A 24,639-nucleotide genomic window follows, 5' to 3' on the forward strand; every position below is an offset into this window, starting at 1 on the left:
ATTTTTAAATGTTCACAAATTTTTCATAATCTGTAGATTTTCACGATTGCTAACTAATGTCAAGGACGTTAGAGTGAACTTTAAACTTGCCAACTAAATAAAAGATACAAACGGAGGTGCTTTGATTCTGCAGTGCTAAAGAGTGCACAGGAAGTATCATGTAACTTTATAAAAAGAAACGAGCTTATTAACACTTTATTTTGTACACCGGAAACGCCTAAAAGCTGGCTATTAATAAGTTTTCCGGCATGTATGAAAATCTAATACCATAAAGCTAATGGTAAGAATGATATTAATAAAACCAACACTGCTTGACCAATATTTAAAAAAAATTTAATATGAATATTACTTATATTATTGTGAAGGTGGGATAGAGTATAAAAAAGTAACCTATTCAGACCTTGAGATAAATAAGGCATCTTTTTCTATGGCCCACGGTCAACGAAGGTGTTATGTGGCCAGCACAACGACCAGCCGCCTTTACTTTTCCCCAACTAATGTCAAGTATCCATTAGAGCTGTGTGGACTCAGAGGCGCCCTAAAGCTCCCGAGATTAAAAATCCCAGTCTTCAGCAGGATTCGAAGCCGGGACACCTCGATTCGGAAGCCAATTTCTTAAGCACTCAACCATCGCGCCTCTTATATAATTGATGAGGCCGTAGGATATGTAAAAAAAAAAGACACCATAACATTCCCAGTGGAGTCCTAAATTTAAAATATATATATATATACGTCATCGGACGTCCTACAAACGGAAATAATGTTCTCCTTTTGGGGTCCATGTCCTTTGTCTTATCTTATCTTAGCTTATATAATAAAAACGTTACTTCAAAAAAGAAGATGATTACGTCCTACGCGTCATGCCTTTAGTCATTCATGTTAACCAATGACTTAAATTCTGCCAAGTCACTGGTTTTCCTGGCTGGCTCAGGCAACCCATTCCATGATCTCATAGCACTGGGGAAGAAGGAGCGTTTGTATAAATTTGTAAATAATAAATATGGAACGAGGAATGTGCCTTTATCTTTGTGTCTTTGTGTCTTTATCTTTGTGTCTTTGTGTCTTTGTGTCTTTATCTTTGTGTCTTTCTGATTAGATTTTGTGTTTGTAATAGGCCATGGCATAAAGCGTAAAAAAAAAATGGCCAGCATCCACTTCGTTGTTTACATCAGTGACATATTTTTCCATCAAGTTGAATTCATCCCTTCATGTCTTCTGGTTTAACTCTTTCTCTCCTAGTTGAATCGACCCCCATTTAATTAAATTAGTTTTTGGTTTTAGAAACTTTCTGTTATAGAAAAAGAACTTGCATTCCTACTAAAATTCTATACCGAAAGTAACGTTTTCTGATTACAAACAAAAAATATTATTGAAGTTTAATCACAGAACATGAAAATAATCACGGAGATAAAGAGTTAAACACAAAAAAAGCACAGGAATACAAGAAAGTTCAGAAATTCCTTCACAACTTGCTTTAGAAACATTAGGGTCTATTTTACCAAATAATCAGAGCTTCTTTTTTTGGGGGGGTATTCTTTTTATATTCTAGGGCATAATGATAAAATGGCATTTTGACTGATCAACGCCCAGAAGACAGAAGAGAGAAAGAGACTGTCCAATAACCTGCAGACATTTCTTTGAAATGTTAAATCTAAAGATAATGTGCAGGAAGTTCCAAACATTTGTTTAAGCGAATAAAAAAATTCAAAATCCAAAGTCCTACAAACAGAGATGATTGGAGGCCCTAAGCGACCTGACTTTGGTGTCCCCATATGAAATAGAAAGAACAATTAAACAGCGAAAAAAAAATTAAACAGCGAAAAATAAAATATATCTAGTAAACCTATTTCAGTTGCTTGGATTTAGTTGTAACTTTTTGAAAAAACTGGCTAGTAATGAATACATTTCAAAATCTTAGCTTCTACCATAGACTACAGAAGGTAAGAGCATTCACAATCTTCAGTGTTGCTACGACCCTCTTTCTCTCTGCAAACACTTTACAGCAGTGATTCCCCAAATACGGCCCGCGGGCCATATCTGGCCCGCTAAACGTTGGTACAAATTGCAAAATATCCCCCATCACATCCCCAAAAAAAAAAGTTGAGAAATGTATCTTTACCTATGTTAGGGCCCTCACTGTTTTCTTTGATGGACTAGTATCGTGACATGTACGTTTATGAAACTACAAGTGGATATTAGCACTATAAAACAAATATGACGGCATTCTTGGTTTGAGCCGCGATTGTTAAACTATGTCTAGAGATTGGAGGATCGATGGGAATATTTACCAAAAAGAGACAAGAAAATGAGCCGTTGTTAAAGCTAGCTACAATATTTCTCACATTTTAAGTAGACAAATGAAGCCAGTTTTCTATTAACTAATGTAAATACAAGATCCACAAGTTTCTAATGAAAATGTTTCAGGGCAATGAAATTTCGTTTTTGTACATGTTCCATCATGTGGCCCGCGACACAAGTGTCGTAAATTAAAATGGCCCTCAGGTCAAATCAGGTTGGGCAACACTGCTTTACAGAATGAAACAAATATCTTAAGAACTTGACAACTCTGAGTTCCGAATATCTGTATACATTATGGAGTGTAATAAATTAGCAGCCAGTACTGTACAATGGGCAACACGAAATACTGACTGTACAATCCTTCACTGCAATCATTTTGTGCATTAAACTTGTACTGAATACTATGTCTTCTCTAGAGCCCGTACTCGACTCTACTGTAGCGACTCTCTCTTCCTCTCTCTCTCTCTCTCTCTCTCTCCCTCTGTCTCTGTAGCTCTCTCATACTCTCTGTCTCTGTAGCTGTCTCATACTCTCTGTCTCTATAGCTCTCACATACTCTCTGTAGCTAGCTCTTTATATCGGACCCCCCAAAGTGCATCTCTAAAGCGATCGAAACGCCACTGGTAGCCAGTTCTTTCTAGACGATGACATAATCCTATCAAGTGTTTACACCACAGAATTTTCCTCAAGAGTCGCCCCCGCGCCAACTTTCACGGTTGACCTCTTGTAGTGCACTGGCATATGTCAATGTGTCACACACAGCTACCTCTACCCGCGTCTCCACTACATTTCCACCTTTACTATTTATTTCTATATCCCCTTTTTAAAAGGGTAAATCAAATCACTCTGTCAGTCAGTCTGTCTGTCTGTGTGGTGAAAAGTCTCCACACCTTTTTTCTCCCACACCTATTCGCGGATCAAGTTGAAAGCTTTAAACAATTATTTATTTGAGCAAAGAAGACATGAATTTAAAAAATGAAACAATTAGTTAATTAAATTACTGGTAATTAAATATATTATTTGATATTAACAGGAGACATTAATTCTTCAGTATTCACAAATATGGCTAAATCCGTAGAGTTTAGTCCTCTTCAAGAATTGTTAACGCTATTTGTCCACCACACCAATTCTCCGATCATGTTGATATTTTTCTTTATTTCCCTACAAAAATCATGAATTTAAAAAACAAAAATACCCAATAAGTTAATAGATTATTGATATTTATTTGTTTTGTTTGATATTGAATATGGAAAAAAAAACGTCTACATTACTGATAGATAAAGATGTGAGTTTTCCCCCTAGATACTATCCCTTTTTTTAAAGGATTTTTTTATATTTTGCATGTTATTATCCCAAAGACTGACCGCTGACGTCAGTGTAACTGGACTCTCAAATTACCCATTCCCCCCCCCCCCCCGCCGCCTGTGGTCCATCATTAATTTCAAACCCGCTCAGTGCTAACTCATCACTTACCATTACTAACACTATTCTTAAAATCGTCGTGAGTAACGTCTTCCTGAGTTTTGTTGCTAACAGTACCCAGTACTCAGTACCCAATACCCAGCGTGTTTGTTTCTATTTTGTTTACGGGATGTACTAAACAACAACAAAAAAAAGCAGAAAATCCGGATCGATGTCCTGGATGTCCCGGATGTGACCTTGAAATGAGTTTTTGAACTCCTGAAACACACATGCTCGTCAAGTAAAGAGAAACTAGCAGCAACGGCGTCGTTACCCATTAGAGCAGCGTTTCCCTGTGTTCCGTGGAACCCTAGTGTGAATAAGGTGTTCCACGAACAACTGGCATTAATTAACTAGTAGGCCAATACGTGAATTAATCTCTCTAAAAAATAAGCCAAAGTGAACCGCTAAATACCCAGAATGTGCGAAATTATCCGTTTTGGGAAACACTGGATTAGAGATCTCCGTCTATGGCGAGTAATTATAATAGCTAGCTTTCTAGTGCTCACGGTGTAAAGACTACAAAAAGTGCTGACTATTTAAGTGTTTTAAGAGGTTTACTTATTGTTGTGCACGTTTTGGCTGTAGCACAAGCTAATTTGTATTTTTTTTTAGTTGGCATCATGGTTCTATCATTAGGACGTCCTTGACATTGTTTACTGTTGCCTTTTTATGTCTAACCCTCCCCCAGACTACCTCTTTTTATTTTCTGTTTCTCTGTGGGTTACTGTCACCGCAGCATAAAGCAGCTATTGCAATAAGTTTATTTTTAGATTTCTGCATCGCCTGCAACGGGAGGTAATCGTTATGTGGTCGCAGTTTTACGGAACAAAAGCGTGCAAGTCGGGTCAAGTTAATTCCAGACCATAAAAGGAGAGAGGTTGATTGTTCCCATATATAGTAAGGCGTAGATGGTGTGATGGATGTTTAATTTTGTACTGAAGTCAACTGTAGATGATTGTTAGATTTCAGTCAATTACTCAGCATGCGTTTGGGTATCTTGTTCGGGTGTATTCAATGCAGTTGAACGACAGCACATAATCAACACACATCGATTTTAACTAGTGAAAACATGTGGTCAACACTGATGAACAATGAATAATAAGTTAAATCCAAGAAAAGGCCACAGTCAGAGTCTCTGTCAAATAAAAACACGTCATTACCCAAGAGAATCCTATCGCTAACTGATTTTCCAGTCTCTAACCCAAAATATCCCAAGCGTCACTAGTCCCGTTCAATATACGTCTTCTATGGTGCGTCTCTAGCTAACTAATGATATAAACTAAGTGCCTAACAATGAACACAAGTATTTTGAGGAGAGAGATAGTCAGGTCGGAGAACGACGATAGTTAATGTGTTAAATTAAATTTTATTGTACTGTGTGACTAGATCTGGCTCAACAAAGATGGCAAAGACGGATTTCAGGAGTCAGTTATAGAGATCGGGTGTCAAACAAGGAGGTCTTATGCCGATATGGGAGTCGATCACTTAGTGAGGCTGTGACAGGGCGTCGCATGAGATTTACGGGACATATTCTCTGACAATGTGAATTACGCATACCAAGAGTTACGATGACATGGAGGCCAATACGAGGAAAGCGCAAACAGGGACGTCCTCGTATAACTTGGCGCCACACCTTCATGGAGGACCTCAGAGCAGTGGACACCAGGTGGGAGGAGGCTTCAGACATTGCCAGTGACAGATCTTTGTGGAGACAGCATGCTGCCTAATAACGGCGCGGGAGAATCTAAGTTTAAGTACAGTGTGTATATTGTTAAACTGATTCCTAGTTCCAGAATTAAAGCTTTGTAGTTATTGTTGAAGGATCTTAGTTGTTTTGAATTAATAGCTTAGATTTGAATCTACTACATTACGATATTGTTTGAATGTTCAGTAATTATTAAAAAGTAGAAATCTATACTAAATCATAACAGCAGAAACGCATTGTCTGATCAACACAATCTCATCGTAACATCAAGACATCATCACATCTAGCACTCAAATATAAATATCGCTACAGTTAGCTTATATCACAAACATTTCAGATAAACACTCTCTCTTTTGTTTCCTATTGTACTTATGTGTTTTATTGTTTACATAATGTAAAGCGGATGCTAATTAAACTTCAAAATGGAAACAGGAGATTATTGTGTTGAAAATTTATCGTGACCGCCTTGGGGAACGTCGGATGGGGCGATTAGTTGAGAAGTACACATTTTATCTGCTGGTAACCATAGCTGGTAACCATACTTAAGCTTCCGATAAATGTGTGCATAGAATACAGTTAGGACCACTGGTACATTGAGTCGACAAATGGAGGAGATTATTACGTATTGCGTCACTTACAAAAGACCACATCACAAATGATGTGATTGGACCCCACGATGACCTGCTAACTACTGCCATAAAAAGCAAACTAAAACTTTATGGTCATATCACAAGGTTCTCAAAAACCTTCTTTCAGAGAACATACCAGGAAAAAAAAAAGACGAGGGGACAGAGAAAGCGATGGGAAGACAACATTAAAGAATGGACGGGCCTGTCACTGAAAGAGATTATATCAAAATCAAAAGACAGAGAGGAATGGAGAAAGACTGCGAACTGATTTTGTGTGGTGCCCCAACGGTCCAGCAGACTAAGTGATAGGTGAAGGTGAAGTTTCGCTGAGAATAACAACAAGAGATGGCGAACTGATACATCAGTATAGACGAAACATTAGACATCTCCTTGCTTTCCTTTATGAGCCTAAGAACCGCCTAGAAACAATCCTACACCGTAAAATTCAGTTCTAAAGTCCATCAAGAGGGACAAAGAAGAAATCCCAATGATCTTTTGTATGAGGACTCGGCAAAGCGCATAAACATTGACATATCTGCAGGCAAGTCAAGGCTGAAATGTAGAGAAGAGATTTGGAGACTGCTTCTCCACCCAAATAGACATCAACATCTGGAGAATAACTGACTCTAGACAATACAAAAAGAACTTGCGAAAGGTTTATCTGTGTGTCAGGTAAATGTTGCACCGGAGATGAGCTCCGGCTCTGTCTGGATATCCTGCCGTTTTTCACTATCCTGTCGTATTCCGTTCTGGCCGAATATTATTGCAGGATAGTTGGCCGGATAGGCTAAAGTATACTTAAGTTAAGTGCCACCATATTGTTTTAGTTTGTGTCTTGACTTAAACTACTTGACACTGACCTGTTTAGCGGTTCGAAACTAGCTTCAACTGTTTAGCTCATCACAGTAAGTTTATAGATAGACTTATATCCAGGGCCGGTCCTAATAATTGCGGGGCCCTATGACAAACGGATTGAGCGAGGGCCAGTCTGGGTAGGGATAAGAATAGTGAGTGAAAATTAAGATTTGTATTAGAAAATAAATTAGTCTTTGCATTTTTATTAAATGAAATCTGCCAATGCCGATTTTTTTTTATCGCGCGTAGGATTTTCCATATTGAATGACACTCCAAAATGCCATTTTTTCTGATTTTAATAATTTTAGGAGACTTCTATGAGCTCCTGGAAAATCCTGAGGCCACGGGAACCCTGTTATAAGTTTGAAGATTTAATTTAATAATTTACACCTAGAATTAGCGCGGGGCCTACTGCAGCCTCATAAGTCCAGCCCTGCCTATGTCAGAAGGGATTAAATGTACCTTGTTAAATCCGATTTTTAGGAGAGGGGAGAATTAAGGTATTTAGAGATATGATAAAGTTGTAACAATTAGTTGAGAGCTGGGAATTTAACACGGGAGGTAATTATTCTGGTCCTGTTGTCACTAGTGGACCTGGTCATGGATGCGTGTGGGTTGTTTTCTCCCTTTGTTCATATTGAGTTTGATTGTATTTTGCTTTCATAAGTAAGCATCAATAATATTGTAATTTATAATGTTTTTTATGCTACTAAAAGTACTTAAACATTGACCGGATTAAATGAATATAAGAGTATGGTAGTGTTGAGGGTCTAATGTATAGGGATGGTAACTATATTTCATAGTTTAGTAACTAGTTTTAATGTAAATTATAGTACACTATTGACTACGTAAGACATATATTTGTGTACATATGTATTATATTGTACATACATATTACTGTTATATTACTTTCCTGTTAACATCGAATCATACTTCTGCGTTGAGTCTCTTGAATTGTTAACCACATTCTACTTAAAAATATGGGAGTGTCTAGTAACTCCTCACTATTACCAACGATATGCACTTAGACCTTATCTGTATCAGGCAATAGACGCCTGGACCAGAAGTGGTCCGTGGCCTTTAAAATACGAGCCTGATGACCTGTTGATGGTCTGAAATACATGAGCAAGTACATTAGCCAACTATACAACCCGGTCCAAGCAACCAATCAATAATGAGATAATAGATTTCACTGTTCTTGTTTCATTTGGAGCATTATTATTTATATTCAATGGATACCAGCTCAAATACAACTAGAAGGAAATGAGAAGGCTGACACACTCGCCATGAATCGGAGAACTAACACACAAATAAACTCTGCACTCTATCCAGAAGAATTGAAGAAATTAATTGTAAATAAAATAAATGAGAAATGGACGAGCTCTCATCCAAATCACAAGAAAGATGACGCTTACTATAAGCTATCCCGACAAGACAAACGTCTAATCTTTCGACTCAGGACAGGACACAACAGAATGCGACAACACATGTACCGGAAGCTCAAAATTGGAACCAGTGAAATCTGCCCATGTGGAGTATCACCAGAGAATCCCGACCACTTCCTCCAAAACTGCTCTCTTTACCAAGAGGTCAAAATAAGACACTGGCCCCCAAAACACCCCAATAGAAAGAAAACTATATGGAGAGCTCCCTGATTTGGAAACCTCTGCGCAGTTCATCTCATATATTAGTCTAGTCATCTGAACGCTCCAACATAACAATGAGAACGAAGAAGAAGAAGATTTATATACTCAAAGAAAAAAAAATGGTTTAAAATTTTTCCTGTTTTTTTACTTTGGATGATGACGGGCAAGATTTGAACCCTTGATCACGATTGATCATTGCTCATAAAAAAGGAACAGGCTTAATGACAACTTGAATGCTTTTGTAGCTCAGGCCATTGTTTAATGACCTATCCTGTATGAATGACACAGTTTTGAAAAGCTTCTATCACATGACACCAGGTAGACATGAATTTGACTAGCAGCCACTGAAAGCTTAACCAAAAGCTGGTAGAGATTCCTTGAAGTCAGATAGACATGAATTTGACTAGCAGCCACTGAAGGCTTAACCAAGAGCTGGTAGATATTCCTTGAAGTCAGATAGACATGAATTTGACTAGCAGCCACTGAAGGCTTAACCAAAAGCTGGTAGAGATTCTTTGAAGTCCTATCAGTATGCCATTCAAATTATTATGCTGCCCAATTTCAGCTTCTCCAAAATTAACTTTTGCTGTAGATGTATTCTAGTTTTGGTTATTCTGTTAAAATAACTTGTCTGGCTCAGTAAAAAATGGATTAATGTGCTCTAGCAATAACTTCTTGTTCTCCACTTGAATTGTGAATCCGTCATCTTGAGATTACTTTCCTGACATTTTCGTATTGTTTAATTTTCGCAAAAAAAGACGAAATAATATATGTTAGTTTGATTCGACAAGAGTTGTGAGTTTTCTCAGCATTTTGAGATAGTGTTTCACACTTTTTCCTAGATAAAAACTTTGAAGTGCTCCATCTTAGCCATCACTTTGTCAATACTTCATCCTTTCAGTTGAAATTAATTTTATGTATTGCGACATTTTCCCAGTACTTCTGCCCAAAAGAAAGTAAATTATTGAAAAATTCGGTTGGCGATAGTCTTTGGGCGGAACCTCTAGTTTCTGCATTTTCATATTGTTATAGCCTTGCCATGCACACCGCCATCCAAGATAGTGCAAAAGGTGCGCACTATTCGACACTAGACTGAGAAGGATGTTGACATTAGAAGTAGAGAACTATTTCCGCCCAAGTCTAGGGCCGAGATAAAGATGCTGTGCTCAAGGCAGATGTCCTATGTGTTTGTCATGTCTCCATGTAATTAAGCATCTATGTCTTGTTGTGTTGCCTCCCTTCAGTTATTTCAATATGTTATTATTTTATTAGTAACTCAGATATGGATAACATTTCCTCAATTTTAAGAAAATGTACGTTATTCAATGTAGACTTATCAATCATCGATTTGCCACAAAATGCCAAATTGATTGATTTGATTTTGATTTTAGGCACATCGGCACAATTTAGGCAATGTAATGCCTTCAGTCCCTTAAAAATTACTCTCTCTCTCTCTACATAACAAGGGCTAAATTCTATACAGTAAAATCATTAAAATCAAGGTCTTTTCACAGTTAAAATAGTAAAGGTAGTAAAAATTTAATAATTTGGTAAAAATCTAATGTAAATAGTACATGAAACAAGCAGTTTGTTCAAGATGTTTCTCAATATTTCCTTCATTACGGTACTCATAGAAATGACTTTCCTGCCAAATGTTGTTATTTCTTTTTGTACTATTGCTCGAATGCAAAAGCTTCCCAAATTTTAAGGCCTTATAAAAATGCTGTTCAGTTTTCTTACGATATTCAAACTTTGATTATGTCAAAACAACAAAATCAATAAAAACGTCTTGCGGTTCAATTTTTCTCAACCAAGCGCATTTTAACTAACCATTCCTATGCTTTTGAATCTTGCCACATGTTTTAATGTGTCTATTTTCGCAAAAGTGCATTTTGTCCACTTTAGTGTCACCACCTAGTAGTTGTCATCACCCCACCCCTCCTCAGTGATTGCACTGAAAGTAGGTCAGCATTATTTCTATTTCTATTTTTAGGCTTTTTTCAATCGGAATTTGTTCAATCTTCTTTACTTTATGTAAAATGTCCAAGTTTGAATTGCTCTAGTTTGGATATAGAGAGAAAACAACGCGGTCACGAGAACATTGAGATTTATTTTTGTTCTTCATTTTCATCAAGGGAAACAATCAAACATATGAATAACAATCATATCAATCAAATGTAATTCACAATCATATAAATACAAAATCAAATCATTCAAACAGTTATTAACTCATTTTCTAACATAATATTCAGAAAAAAACACAAAAATCTTAGTGTAAAATTAAAATGACAATTGTTAAATATAAGGCATTGTCTTCGATTCCGAGGACTGTATTTGGCTAAGGTATCCCATAAAACACTGAACCATAATCTTCAAATGCAAAAACAAAATTTAATAAAATACTCAGAAAGACAAAAAAATAAAGGCACATTCCTCATCCCATATGCTAGGACAAATTTGTACAAATACCCCTTCTTCCCTAGTGCTATTAGAGCATGGAATGGATTGCCTGAGCTAGCCAGGAAAGCCAGCGACTTGGCAAAATTTAAGTCATTGGTTAATATGCATGACTGAATGCATGACGCGTAGGACGTAATCATCTTCTTTTTTTTAAGTAACGTCTGTATTATATAAGATAAGACCACACAAAAAACAAAACAATCATAGATGCGACCTACATATTTGTCACATTAATACAGACAAGGCTGTTAACCGCCTTGTGTCTATTTAAGTTTTCTATATGTCTGATGAGCCTGTCTTCGGTAGAGGCTTTTCCTTTTGGCCACAAATGTGTGACCCCTGGCTATCCACGTCTGTTTCTTTCGGGTGCCAGATGCTCTTTTCATGAGATTTTCTAAGCGGCTACGCATTCTGTTTGTATGCGTCGACATCTTTAAGATTTGGCATACATGAATCTCATTTACATAATTACATATAATCTTTGTTTCATGTTAATACAACATAAAATAAATAAAAAAATTATTTCCCACCATTGGCATGGTCATCATTAAATAGTTGTACCTCATTGATACATAAGGCACACATAAGTAAAAATGATTAATAATAAATGTTTAAATGTTCAAAAATAATTGCACAACAAAGAGGTTACTGAGACCTGATCACAACAACGTCAAGAAACAGTTGACAATGATAAGCAACAGGGTTGATGCTAGGAGCTCGGCGCCATTTTCATCTTGAGATCTGGCTTCGGCTTTTATTGAGCTGTCGCAGTAGTTGCAAGTAGACTGGCAGTTGGTCCTCATGTAGTTTTCATAGTTGCCAGTGCAATAGCCCCGTCTTCTAAATTCCGGGCAACTTTGGTGTACGTCTTTGCAGACGGAGCTTTCAGAACTGGATCCGGCCTCGCAGCTTCGACATGACGCTCTGCAGTAGGTCTTGACGTATGAGTTCGTGCGGCAGTATCCGGCCTCAGCCCAAGGCCTGCAGTATTGGTTCATATCGACACAAAGCTTTCTGGGAGGAGTAGCCGTGACCACAGGCTTGGGCGTAGTCTGCACGACTCCAGTGCTGGCGCAGATCTGGACGGGACTTCCGGGACAATAGCATTGGCAGTCTTTGCCCAAGAACCCTTCGCCTGGGCATCGAATTCCTGTGCCACATTTATCGTGGCAGTTGTACATAAGGTTGGCCAGCTTGATGTCGTTGAAGCTAAGGCCTTCTCGATTTCCTATGACGTTCTGGTACCTCGGGTCTTTAGTTTGTATGGTAATCTCTCCATTGAAGGAGAAGGCGCGCCCTCCGTACTGCATGATGCTCCTGTAGTCGTAAGGCACCCCGTAAGTATCCACAGCTTCCACAGGATACTTTTTAAAGTTGTACAGCAAGTTAGCCGGAATGTTCCTCTCAATAATCGTCACGTAGTCATCCCTGTCGGGCCGGTTCTGCTCGTGTTGGAACCCGATGGCGTGGCCCAACTCGTGAACGATGACGCCCTTGACTCTACAACCTCCCGCAAGGCCGACTGTTTGGCTGCCCCCGACCATTCCCACGTAAGAGTAGCAGCCGTTGCCGTTGTCAATGCTGACGAAGTTGCGGTCGGAGCTGGTTGCCGATCTGAAGGTGATGCAGGTGTAGTTTTGCCATTCAGCGATGGCTGCTCGGATCTCACTCATACTGTTGGGATCGAAGACATTAGTGACGATTCTGTAAGGAATTTCTTTGTTAGTCCATCGGTAGTTATTGCCTCGTATCGCTTTTCTTCTTTGCCTACCTCTTTTTTTCTGGCCATTAGTTGATTTGGGCATCTGCTGATTAAACATACATTTTAAGTTAGCGATTTGGGGGCAACTGGGAAGCCTGGTGCGACAAAACTTAATCCTCATCAGTGGCGTAGCTAGGGTGGGGGAAGGGGGTCCAAATTTTAAAATCCCCTGGGATCCGAATTTTGTTTGTACATTAAATATTACACCATTATCTCATGTCATGATGTCGAATGTCCAAATGCAGGGGCACCTAAAGGGGTCAAGCCACTGCGGATTCCAATATCCCTATCTACGCCATTGATCTTCATGTTTAACAAGGGCGCTTTCCAAGTTGTAAGACTATACTATCGAGTTATTTAGTCTTTTAGGGTAGCTGAATAACTAAAAGAGGTTATACCGAACTCACTGAGCAAGCTATAGAAAGGTTATGTAGCCATACCGATCTTTTTTTTCCTCTGTCTTTTTTCAATAACAAATGTGAGCATATAGTTTACTCTATTTTGTAAGCATACAAAAAGAAAAGGATAGTTCCCTTTCCAGACCTTGTGGTCTATAGGGCAGATGTCGTAAAGGTCGTAAAGGTCATCTGTTTCTGCGGCGTACGGTTAGCAAGAGGTTGTCATGTGATCAGCACAACGACCAACCGCCTTTAGTTTGCCTCAACTAATGTCAGGTTCCCCTTTGAGCTGGGTTGACACAGAGGTGCCCTAAGCATCCCGAAAATTAAAAATCTCCATGATTGGAACCCGAAACCCTCAATTTAGAAACCAAGCGCTTTACCGTTCAGCCACCGCGCCTATTATGTAATCTTAAACTAGGATTTAATATTTTAAACAAATATCTCCAATAGCGTAGGGCCTTTTCAAGCCCCGAATTCGAAACTTGTCACAGAGGCCACGACCTTCTGTGTTCATTTGGTTGGTTTAAGTAGAGGCGCTTACGTTCGTCATGTGATTTGGGAGACAATACACTACTCTCCAGTATTAACACATGACAATCACTAGCAATCTTGCTAACCAGTAATATGGTATACTTACGTATAATGAGTTATATTGTTCCATTGTCAGCACCATGTCCAGCTCATGTCTAACATTTCCCGCCTCCATGTCTGCCAGATAAAAATCATTCATCTCGGAAGCCCCTGCGATAAGTTCATCTATAGAATCACCGGAAACTGACAACAACTGTGACGTCATCTGAAGAAACAAGTGTTATTTTTTTATATTTAATATTTCAAAAGCTAATTTTAATATTGTTTAAATATGTGACTATGAACCCTTAGAAAAGATAACATCTACAGAGCTAGACAGGCCGTAGAATGGAACCCGCAGGGAACAAAAGAGGAAGCCAAAAAGAACATGGCAAAGCGTATACTACTGGAAGCCGACAGGACCGGAAAGAGCTGGGAAGCCATCAAATAACTAGCAAGAGACCTTGGAGAGTGGCGTGTTTTTGTCGAGGCCCTATGTTCCATGAGGAACCCAAAAGAATGATGATGATACATTATTTAAAAAAAAAAGACAAATGAGTTTACATGTTAAGTATTTTTACAACTAAACACTGTCAAGAACAAGGAACTCTTCAATTCTGTGAAGAGACGAAAGCTGAGCGAGGGTACAGTGGAGGGAGCAGGAAGAAAGGGTCGAGGACAGGGGCGGACTGGATGTCAAAATCAGCCCTGGCATTTCTTAACATCCGGCCCATATATTGTATATCATAATGGGAAAGGCTTCGGGAGTCAACCCTGAGGAAAAATCAGGAGCTGGCGACCCTAAGGCAGTTTGCAGCACCCAGTGCTACACTCTGGCAGAAGCTGCGACGCCGCTGACCCCGAACTGTATAGGCACTTCCGTTCCTTTGGATACATCAGCTGCTTGTGTGGGCGACATCGTTCCGACCACAGCTAATGCCCAGGGATTCATCTCATTTCCATGAGATATGATCCATAGTCGATTCGCGACTGAAGGAGGCCATAGAATAAGATAATATAGGATAGATCAACTGCCTTCACGTATCCCTCAACCAATGTCAGGTACCCATTAAAGCAAGGTGGATTCCGAAATTAAAAACCACAGTATCACTGAAATTAGTATTACACTGTCAAATTTTCTGAATACCAAGCTCAAAAGTGACTTTATTATAAAACCTCGATTTAGTGAGTGTCATTATGACATCCTTGAGATCCTTTAGGTACCCTACCAGCCCAATTGGGTACCGGCCCACCGGGCATTTGCCCGAATGCCCATATAGCCAGTCCGCCCCTGGACGAGGATGTTATCTGTTAGCACCATTCGATAAACCTTCATTTCTTCCTTGTTTAGCTTTCAACTTACATTGGAGTTTGTTATCCGCAGTGTGCCAGTGTTGAACGTACTGTTGTGTGGCGTTGTGTGATAGCAAGGTGCAGAAATATTGTTTAATTACTATAACCACACTATTCGAATATTTAAGACTTAATGTCATTACTCCATCAGTTGTCATTATTACTTATATTCATGTCATTAAACAGTTACATTGTTAACAGTGAGTCAATTATTTATTGCAAGGTGCCTGTTGAATGCCAGGGGCCCGGGCAAATGAGCTAAGGCTTTAACACAACCCTGACAGAGAATAATTATAACAGTTCAAACAAGAGAATCCATTGCAGATTTTCGCTGTAAACTTAACAATGTCAAGGAGTATAAATTGAACCTAAATATTACCAACAAAATAAAATAAACTGAACTTGAAACATTAAAATGTAATTCAGAAGTGCTAAAAAAAAATGATTATAAAACTTGATTACCAAGTCAAATATATTTGTTAATACTTTAAAAAAAATGACTATTCTAGTTCTGTTCTGTAGGATGGGTGCCTGGTCGTGCGTTTTTCGCGCTGGACTGTTGTTCGGATTTATCGACGGTCGAGGGTTCAAACCCTGCCGGCTCCCATCCCTCGTCGTCCTGCGGGAGGTTTGGACTAGGAAGTAAACTATCTTCAACTCTGAAGGAACATCCGAAACATGTCAAACATTTGACAAACATTTTTGTCTGAAGTTTCCACAAGGGAATCTAACACAGGTAGCTCCTAGCAGAAAACTGGTTCCAAGAAAAGAGAGTTTCATATGAGACTGAAATGAAAGCTACTGTGATAGACAGACGCAGACACCAATAAGAGACTTAAATCAGCAGACGCGGTTTTAGTCTGCGTAGAATATGGAAAACTATGTAGTTCACTGCTAGGACTCCGTAGCCAAGTGAAAACTGCAACTTTTTCTGGATGTCTGCATGCGAAAGTTGGCAAAATAACATGCATTCGTAATGATTGAAAAAGAGTCTACTGTAGTCAAGCGATTTCAGTGCATATTAAATATTTAAGTAATCATATTAAATATAAAAGAATAATACTTACCAGTATGACGTGGGTAAGAGCATATATCGTTAATGGTTCAAACTTCATTTCGGCACAATATAATATATTATATTTTCCAAAATATTTCCTTTTGATTCAATAAACTTTAATTTTTTTTTCTTACAGAAAGTTTTTTTTTTAACATTTATTTTCTTAAGATTAGAATTACTGAATGAATGAGTTTTTAACAGTTGTCTTTTATACATCTCTGCATATCCTTTACTTAGTATGTTGTGATGTTTCTCAAGAGGTTCTTGATGTCATAGTTTAATGATTCATGCGCTCAACACGCGCTACTTATCCATTAACAAAACTCACAGTCCACTGTCACATCCGCTAGGGGGCGCGTTTGAACTTTTGCCCTTTAAATTACATAAAGACGGATATAATTCAAAAAATAGTGTGTGTTGTTTTTTTTAATCAATGAACTTTTATAACCCTTTAAAAAAATGTCTGTGGACTATTTTATTTGAAGCAGGACACTACTGTGTGGGGCGCGGTGGCTGAGTGGTTTAGCGCTTGGCTTTCTAACCCGGGGTCCTGGGTTCGGATGTTAGTTAAGAGTGGGATTTTGAATTTCGGAATTTTAGGACGCCCCTGAGTCCACCCAACTGTAAGGAGTACCTGACTTTAGTTGGGGGAAAGTAAAGGCGGTTGATCGCTGTGTTGGCCACATGACACTCTGATCTTTAACCTTTGGCCAAAGATGACGTTAACATTGTCTGCCCCATAGATCGCAAGGTCTGAATGGGGAACTTAACTTTTGTTTTGCTTTACACTACTGTAATTATGGCCTACATAATGAATGAATTAGTTGAACCCCGAGCCTCATCGTTGTATTTGCTCCGTTAATTTATGGGATTAGTTTATTTCAGCTCGTGTGCTTTGAAAAGCTTTTGTTTTTAACACTGACCCAAAGTCTAAAACTCCTTACATAGCTTCTTCACAATTAGATTAAAAGATTGATGCGTAATGATATTGCTTTTACCTATCAGCAGACGACATGAACTTTTTAGGTGCTAAAATATTTATATTCCATAGTCTACACCAGTGAAGCCCAAACTAAGGCCCACGTGTCATTGATATCATTTCCGGTCCATGACCTGTTCATAGCCGGCTCTTTGAAACTTGTCCCCTGTGGCATTTTGTGGCATTTTACGTCTCGGGAGACGATCTTTTCCCTTTGCAACGTCTTGTGTGACTAAAGAGGCCAATCCTTGATACACAGGTGCGATCGCAGGTTGTGCATATGTGATCACCAGACGCCGGTGCATTATCACCCTTCTTTCTGCTTCTGTAGTGTATGGCATCTGCAATCCGAGACCCTTCCTTTATGCTCTCTCTCCCTGTGGATCTATCCATGTAGATCTTGTCCCCTAAGCGTATAATAAAGTCACAGAGGCTGAAATAGGTTATGCATCACTAGTCAAAAGCTACTAATGACCTTATCAGTGTTAAACAAAAAAAATATATATAAAAAATGCAAAAAAAAAAAAAACAAAGCTTATATTAAGCGTAGTTATATCAAATAGTTTAGAACAGTAATGTAATTTGATTTGTAATAGATAGAAAGAAGGGGATATCCTTTGAATGTAACCGTGCTCGCTTTTTAAATGCATTTATACAAAAATAAGTTGTACGACCTGAACTGGACGAGTCAAGTCTACTTAAGCTTCCTCCAGCCAACATACTAACACAACCATCAGTAGCGGCCCTAGGACGAGTCAAGTCTACTTAAGCTTCCTCCAGCCAACATACTAACACAACCATCAGTAGCGGCCCTAGGACGAGTCAAGTCTACTTAAGCTTCCTCCAGCCAACATACTAACACAACCATCAGTAGCGGCCCTAGGACGAGTCAAGTCTACTTAAGCTTCCTCCAGCCAACATACTAACGCAACCATCAGTAGCGGCCCTAGGACGAGTCAAGTCTACTTAAGCTTCCTCCAGCCAACATACTAACACAACCATCAGTAGCGGCCCTAGGACGAGTCAAGTCTACTTAAGCTTCCTCAAGCCAACATACTAACACAACCATCAGTAGCGGCCCTAGGACGAGTCAAGTCTACTTAAGCTTCCTCCAGCCAACATACTAACACAACCATCAGTAGCGGCCCTAGGACGAGTCAAGTCTACTTAAGCTTCCTCCAGCCAACATACTAACACAACCATCAGTAGCGGCCCTAGGACGAGTCAAGTCTACTTAAGCTTCCTCCAGCCAACATACTAACACAACCATCAGTAGCGGCCCTAGGACGAGTCAAGTCTACTTAAGCTTCCTCCAGCCAACATACTAACGCAACCATCAGTAGCGGCCCTAGGACGAGTCAAGTCTACTTAAGCTTCCTCCAGCCAACATACTAACACAACCATCAGTAGCGGCCCTAGGACGAGTCAAGTCTACTTAAGCTTCCTCCAGCCAACATACTAACACAACCATCAGTAGCGGCCCTAGGACGAGTCAAGTCTACTTAAGCTTCCTCCAGCCAACATACTAACACAACCATCAGTAGCGGCCCTAGGACGAGTCAAGTCTACTTAAGCTTCCTCCAGCCAACATACTAACACAACCATCAGTAGCGGCCCTAGGACGAGTCAAGTCTACTTAAGCTTCCTCCAGCCAACATACTAACACAACCATCAGTAGCGGCCCTAGGACGAGTCAAGTCTACTTAAGCTTCCTCCAGCCAACATACTAACACAACCATCAGTAGCGGCCCTAGGACGAGTCAAGTCTACTTAAGCTTCCTCCAGCCAACATACTAACACAACCATCAGTAGCGGCCCTAGGACGAGTCAAGTCTACTTAAGCTTCCTCCAGCCAACATACTAACGCAACCATCAGTAGCGGCCCTAGGACGAGTCAAGTCTACTTAAGCTTCCTCCAGCCAACATACTAACACAACCATCAGTAGCGGCCCTAGGACGAGTCAAGTCTACTTAAGCTTCCTCAAGCCAACATACTAACACAACCATCAGTAGCGGCCCTAGGACGAGTCAAGTCTACTTAAGCTTCCTCCAGCCAACATACTAACACAACCATCAGTAGCGGCCCTAGGACGAGTCAAGTCTACTTAAGCTTCCTCCAGCCAACATACTAACACAACCATCAGTAGCGGCCCTAGGACGAGTCAAGTCTACTTAAGCTTCCTCCAGCCAACATACTAACACAACCATCAGTAGCGGCCCTAGGACGAGTCAAGTCTACTTAAGCTTCCTCCAGCCAACATACTAACACAACCATCAGTAGCGGCCCTAGGACGAGTCAAGTCTACTTAAGCTTCCTCCAGCCAACATACTAACACAACCATCAGTAGCGGCCCTAGGACGAGTCAAGTCTACTTAAGCTTCCTCCAGCCAACATACTAACACAACCATCAGTAGCGGCCCTAGGAGGAGGCAAGTGGGGCAACCGACCCAGGCACCGCGCATGAGTGGGGCGCCGCGCTTGTAATTTCCTTGTCACGTTCTACTCCGCAAATCCAGATCAGCGAATCAACTAGGATTTGTGACACAAGATTTTGGAAGACTTCCCGGCATCTATCTACCAATGAGGCCTACCATGCAAGCTCTACACGACATTTTAGGTTTCAAATACTGTTCAGTTTAGGTAAAGACAGCATCTTATGACCTGTCGATTCAACATATACATCGGGTCGACGTGAGCGCGGAAGTTTGTTGTTTTTTTTTTCATTCTTTATTTTGAAAACCCGTGGTACAACCTTTCCTCAAAACGTCAAGGGACAACTGTAGCTTCTATCGCACCAACGTTATCACCGACAGCAACTCGGGGGTGGGATGGGAATGTTGAAGCGAGACAGCGGGTAGATTGGTCATGAGGCCATAAGGTGAAAATTTGCTCAATCACTAACTCAGATTTGACACTATCTGTATCAGAAGAGAAAAGAAATGAAATAGATTCTAGAACAAACATTTTAGACAAATGCGGATCTAGGTATTGTTAAAGACTAAAGACTGATTCATTGAATTCAAAATAAAATGCTGCACATATTTGAATGACTAGTTGTTGAGCGTCTCGATAATGACACACAAGTCCTAGGTTCGATCCCAATACTAAACAATTTTTGTCAAGGACAAATAAAATATAGATGTTATATATGTTTTCTTGGAGGTTCAGCGAGAGCCGATTTAAATGATTTCGAAAGCGGATTCAAGCGATGGTTGATTTTGAAACCAATACGATGCCAATTCGACGTATTCTCATCGTATGACCTCAAAACCATCCATTCCAAGTTTTTTCTGTCTTTCTTTCTTTTCTTGCGGTGGTAGATTTAGAAACCAATACGATGCCAATTCGACGTATTCTCATCGTATGACCTCAAAACCATCCATTCCAAGTTTTCTTTCTTTCTTTCTTTCTTTTCTTGCGGTGGTAGATTTTGAAACCAATACGATGCCAATTCGACGTATTCTCATCGTATGACCTCAAAACCATCCATTCCAAGTTTTCTTTCTTTCTTTCTTTCTTTTCTTTCGGTGGTAGATTTTGAAACCAATACGATGCCAATTCGACGTATTCTCATCGTATGATCTCAAAACCATCCATTCCAAGTTTTTTCTTTCTTTCTTTTCTTGCGGTGGTAGATTTTGAAACTAATACGATGCCAATGCCCACTCATTCTCATCGTATGACCTCAAAACCATCCATTCCAAGTTTTTTCTTTCTTTCTTTCTTTTTCTTGCGTTGTTTGATTTTGAAACTAATTCGATGCAATGTCCACTTATTCACATCGTATGACCTCAAAACCATCCATTTGATGTTTTTTGTTATCGGTTTGAAAGCTTAACCTACAAGATTTAAAAAGAGAGTTTGAGTTCTCTGTCAAGAACTTGAGACCAGCTCTTGATGGCTAGAAAGGTTCTCATTACTTAAAAAAATATTAATGTATAAAGCTAATATCAGAGATGACGAGAAAGTCAAGAAACACAATGGTCAATAATTGTATCAATTCTTATCTCAGATTCCGGACACTAACTAGTAATTGAAATTGATATGTTGATATAGAATTAAGCGTTAACCACCAACATTGAAAATAATTAAAAAGAAGTAAGTTGAAGTTTATTAATATATCAAGGTAGTTTGCGACAGTAGGGACTATAATATGTAAAAAATTAGTAATAATAATATTAAAAAGTGTTCTCTTTAACCTATGTGATTCCAGAACTAGAATATAGTAATTACTGAGACATTAATACTTGGCTAGGATGGACTTTCTCTGTCTGTCTCTGTCTCTCTGTCCTGTACGGATCCTAGTGCCCAAAGTCACAGTCTGCGCAGTCTGCGCAGTAGCCTACTAGTGTGATACTATTTACTTGTGTAGCAGGCAGTGGTTGCGCCATATAGATCTACCGTCTATGGCTGTCATCTAAATTTAAATTTAACGTAACACTAATAGTCCAATATTTTAATTTACATGCTTACATATTACTTCCTAATGTGTCTTAAAACAAATATATAATAATTAATAATATCGTTTTATCCCCATGCTATTAAGAATGTGCGCTTATAATACTGTCTCTTATCCAGACACATAAAACACTGACCCCTGATTTCCAACATCAATTCGGTCTAACACCAAGTCGTGTTTATGCCATCTCCTTTTAGCTCGAGCCTGTCTTTATGGTTCCTTAAGCTTTGTCTAATTCATTCTCTAATTTTTGTGCTATCACCCAGGCTGCTATCAAATTCATTTACGTGTCATGCTCCAATCAAGAGTTATACCACACATGCCAGCTTTTAAGACGATCTTGAAACAACTTAGTATCGCTTTAGTTAATGGTCTAAACCTTTATTTACAGGGAAAATGATCGTCGAGACGTCTACTCAGAGCTACCTTTCTGCCCTCCCTTAAATCCGGACCTGCTGCGTTTACAATCAAACGATGAGAATGAGTGGGCTGGCATCGTATTAGTTTCAAAATCTACCACCGCAAGAAAAGAAAGAAAGAAAAAAAAAAACTTGGAATGGATGGTTTTGAGGTCATACGATGAGAATACGTCGAATTGGCATCGTATTGGTTTCAAAATCTACCACCGCAAGAAAAGAAAGAAAAAAAAACTTGGAATGGATGGTTTTGAGGTCATACGATGAGAATACGTCGAATTGGCATCGTATTGGTTTCAAAATCTACCACCGCAAGAAAAGAAAGAAAGAAAAAAAAAGCTTGGAATGGAAGGTTTTGAGGTCATACGATGAGAATACGTCGAATTGGCATCGTATTGGTTTCAAAATCTACCACCGCAAGAAAAGAAAGAAAGAAAAAAAAAGCTTGGAATGGATGGTTTTGAGGTCATACGATGAGAATACGTCGAATTGGCATCGTATTGGTTTCAAAATCAACCACTGCTTGAATCCGCTGTTGGAATAATTTAAATCGGCACTCGCTGAACCTCCAAGAAAACATTTATAACATCTATATTTCATTTGTTCTTGACAAAAAATGTTTAGTATTGGGACCGAACCTAGGACTTTTGTGTCATTATCAAGACGCTTAACAACCAGTTATTCAAATATGTGCAACATTTTATTTTGAATTCAATGAATCAGTCTTTAGTCTTTAACAATACCTAGATCTGCATTTGTCTAAAATGTTTGTTCTAGAATCTATTTTGTTTCTTATCTCTTGTGAAACATATTGTCAAATCTGAGTTTGTGATTTTTCCAAAATGGCGCTGCACTGTGGTGACATGCAATTTGTGCTTTCATTATTCATTATTATTTCTTTGCTGGATGTATATTGAATGTTCTTTTGTAATTAGTTATGCAGATGAAGACTTCTGTTTTCAAGGTGGGCTCCACAATGAGTATTTACATTACACGTTTGACTAGATCTAGATTTGTTCAACTTTGGTTATTTGGTTATAATAAAAGAAGAAAAATGGCGACCCAAGATGGCGGCCGATCTAGTACTAGATCTATTCATTATAGTAAAGATCAACTCCTCGAACTTCGTTCAAAGAGGAATGTACATATAAATTGTCTCTACCCTTCCTCTGTTAGTACAATGAAAAGAGGCAAAAAGGAGGACTACGGCAAAGACTGAGAAGAAGAGATTTTCGCCCACCACTTCCTACGATTATTCAATAAGAAATAAAGTGGATGAGATATGTGCCCATGTACGCTACGACCACGTTTTTAGGGAAAGTTGTCTATTGGCTTTTACTGAGACATGGTTAGAAGAGGATGACAACGACAACTTGATTGCTATTGATGGTTTCTCTTGCGTGAGATCTGACAGAACGGCTGAGTCTAAGAAGAAGAAAGGTGAGGGGCTGTGTGTGTACATCAACATCATGTACTGTACCAACTACACGGTTAAAAAGAGAATGTGCTGTCCGGATCTAGAACTACTGGCGCTCTCAATGAGACCTTTTTATTTGCCACGAGACTTTGGTGTTATTTACATAGTCCTGGTTTATGTTCCGCCTACAGCCAAGACGGAAGTTGCAGCTGCAATCATCGCTGACGTAGTTCATGAGTTTTAGACAAGGTCACCGGACGCACCAGTAGTTATACTGGGTGATTTTAATAAATGCACATTGAAGGTTGACCTACCCACCTTCTATCAACACATTTCATGTCCGACAAGAGAGAACAGAACTCTGGACTTATGTTACTGTAACATCAAAGAAGCATTCACATCTCGTGAAAAGCCACCACTAGGATCATCGGACCACAAAACAATACAACTGCTGCCTACTTACCGTACAAAACTTAAAGAAGGAAAAATCATTCAAAAAAAACGTACAAGAATGGACGCAGGACAATATTCTCAAACTACAGGGATGTCTAGACTGCACTGACTGGAATTTGTTTAAAGAGACCACTTCACATCTGGAAGAATGGATCGACGCAGTGATAAATTACATCAAATTCTGTGAAAACATGTGTATCGGCACTAAGAGCATCAAGATATACCCCAACTATAAACCATGGGTCACTGCAAAAATAAAACGGGAAAAAATCAAAACGAAAAGAGCATATATGAGTGGCGATGGACAGACAAGGAAAAGAGCTCAACAAAACTTCAACGTCGTTCTTGAGGAAGGGAAGAGAAACTACCGCACCAAGCTGGAAGATTCGATTAAGACAAGTGAATGAGACAGGCGTGGGGCATCATGAACAAAATGGCAGGAGCATAAGTCAGAATTAAAAATAATCTTGATACAAGAGACGAAAAAACATTGGCCAAGGAGTTAAATGATTTCTATAGTCGCTTCGACACGAAAAATTTTAATTATCTAAGACTCAAAGCCCTTGAGGATATCAATGTTAACAACTGTTTAGAATTAGCGATTACTAAAGAGCAAGTTTGTAACTTTTTCAAAAACGTCAACCCAATAAAAGCAAGAAAAGAAAGAAAGAAAAAAAAAGCTTGGAATGGAAGGTTTTGAGGTCATACGATGAG

At 39.1% G+C, this 24,639-nt stretch overlaps 1 protein-coding gene across 2 annotated transcripts; it reads right to left on the bottom strand.

Annotated features, from left to right (window-relative positions):
- Window positions 1–10,687: 10,687 nt before the first annotated feature.
- On the bottom strand, window positions 10,688–16,509 carry LOC106060324 (zinc metalloproteinase nas-13-like). Of its 2 annotated transcripts, none has more exons than XM_013218151.2 (3): window positions 16,211–16,509; window positions 13,858–14,016; window positions 10,688–12,865 (listed from the first exon to the last, which is right to left on the bottom strand). In XM_013218151.2, exons 1-3 carry the CDS (start codon window positions 16,256–16,258, stop codon window positions 11,717–11,719), a joined length of 1,356 nt encoding a protein of 451 aa, XP_013073605.2. In that variant the 5' UTR covers window positions 16,259–16,509; the 3' UTR covers window positions 10,688–11,716. The 2 variants fall into 2 exon arrangements, with proteins under 2 accessions (XP_013073605.2, XP_013073607.2); XM_013218153.2 differs by having other exon boundaries at window positions 10,688–12,862; window positions 16,211–16,508.
- Between the last annotated feature and the right edge of the window lie 8,130 nt (window positions 16,510–24,639).

The sequence above is a fragment of the Biomphalaria glabrata genome, chromosome 16 (assembly GCF_947242115.1).
Source record: "Biomphalaria glabrata chromosome 16, xgBioGlab47.1, whole genome shotgun sequence".
Taxonomy (NCBI): Eukaryota; Metazoa; Mollusca; class Gastropoda; family Planorbidae; genus Biomphalaria; species Biomphalaria glabrata.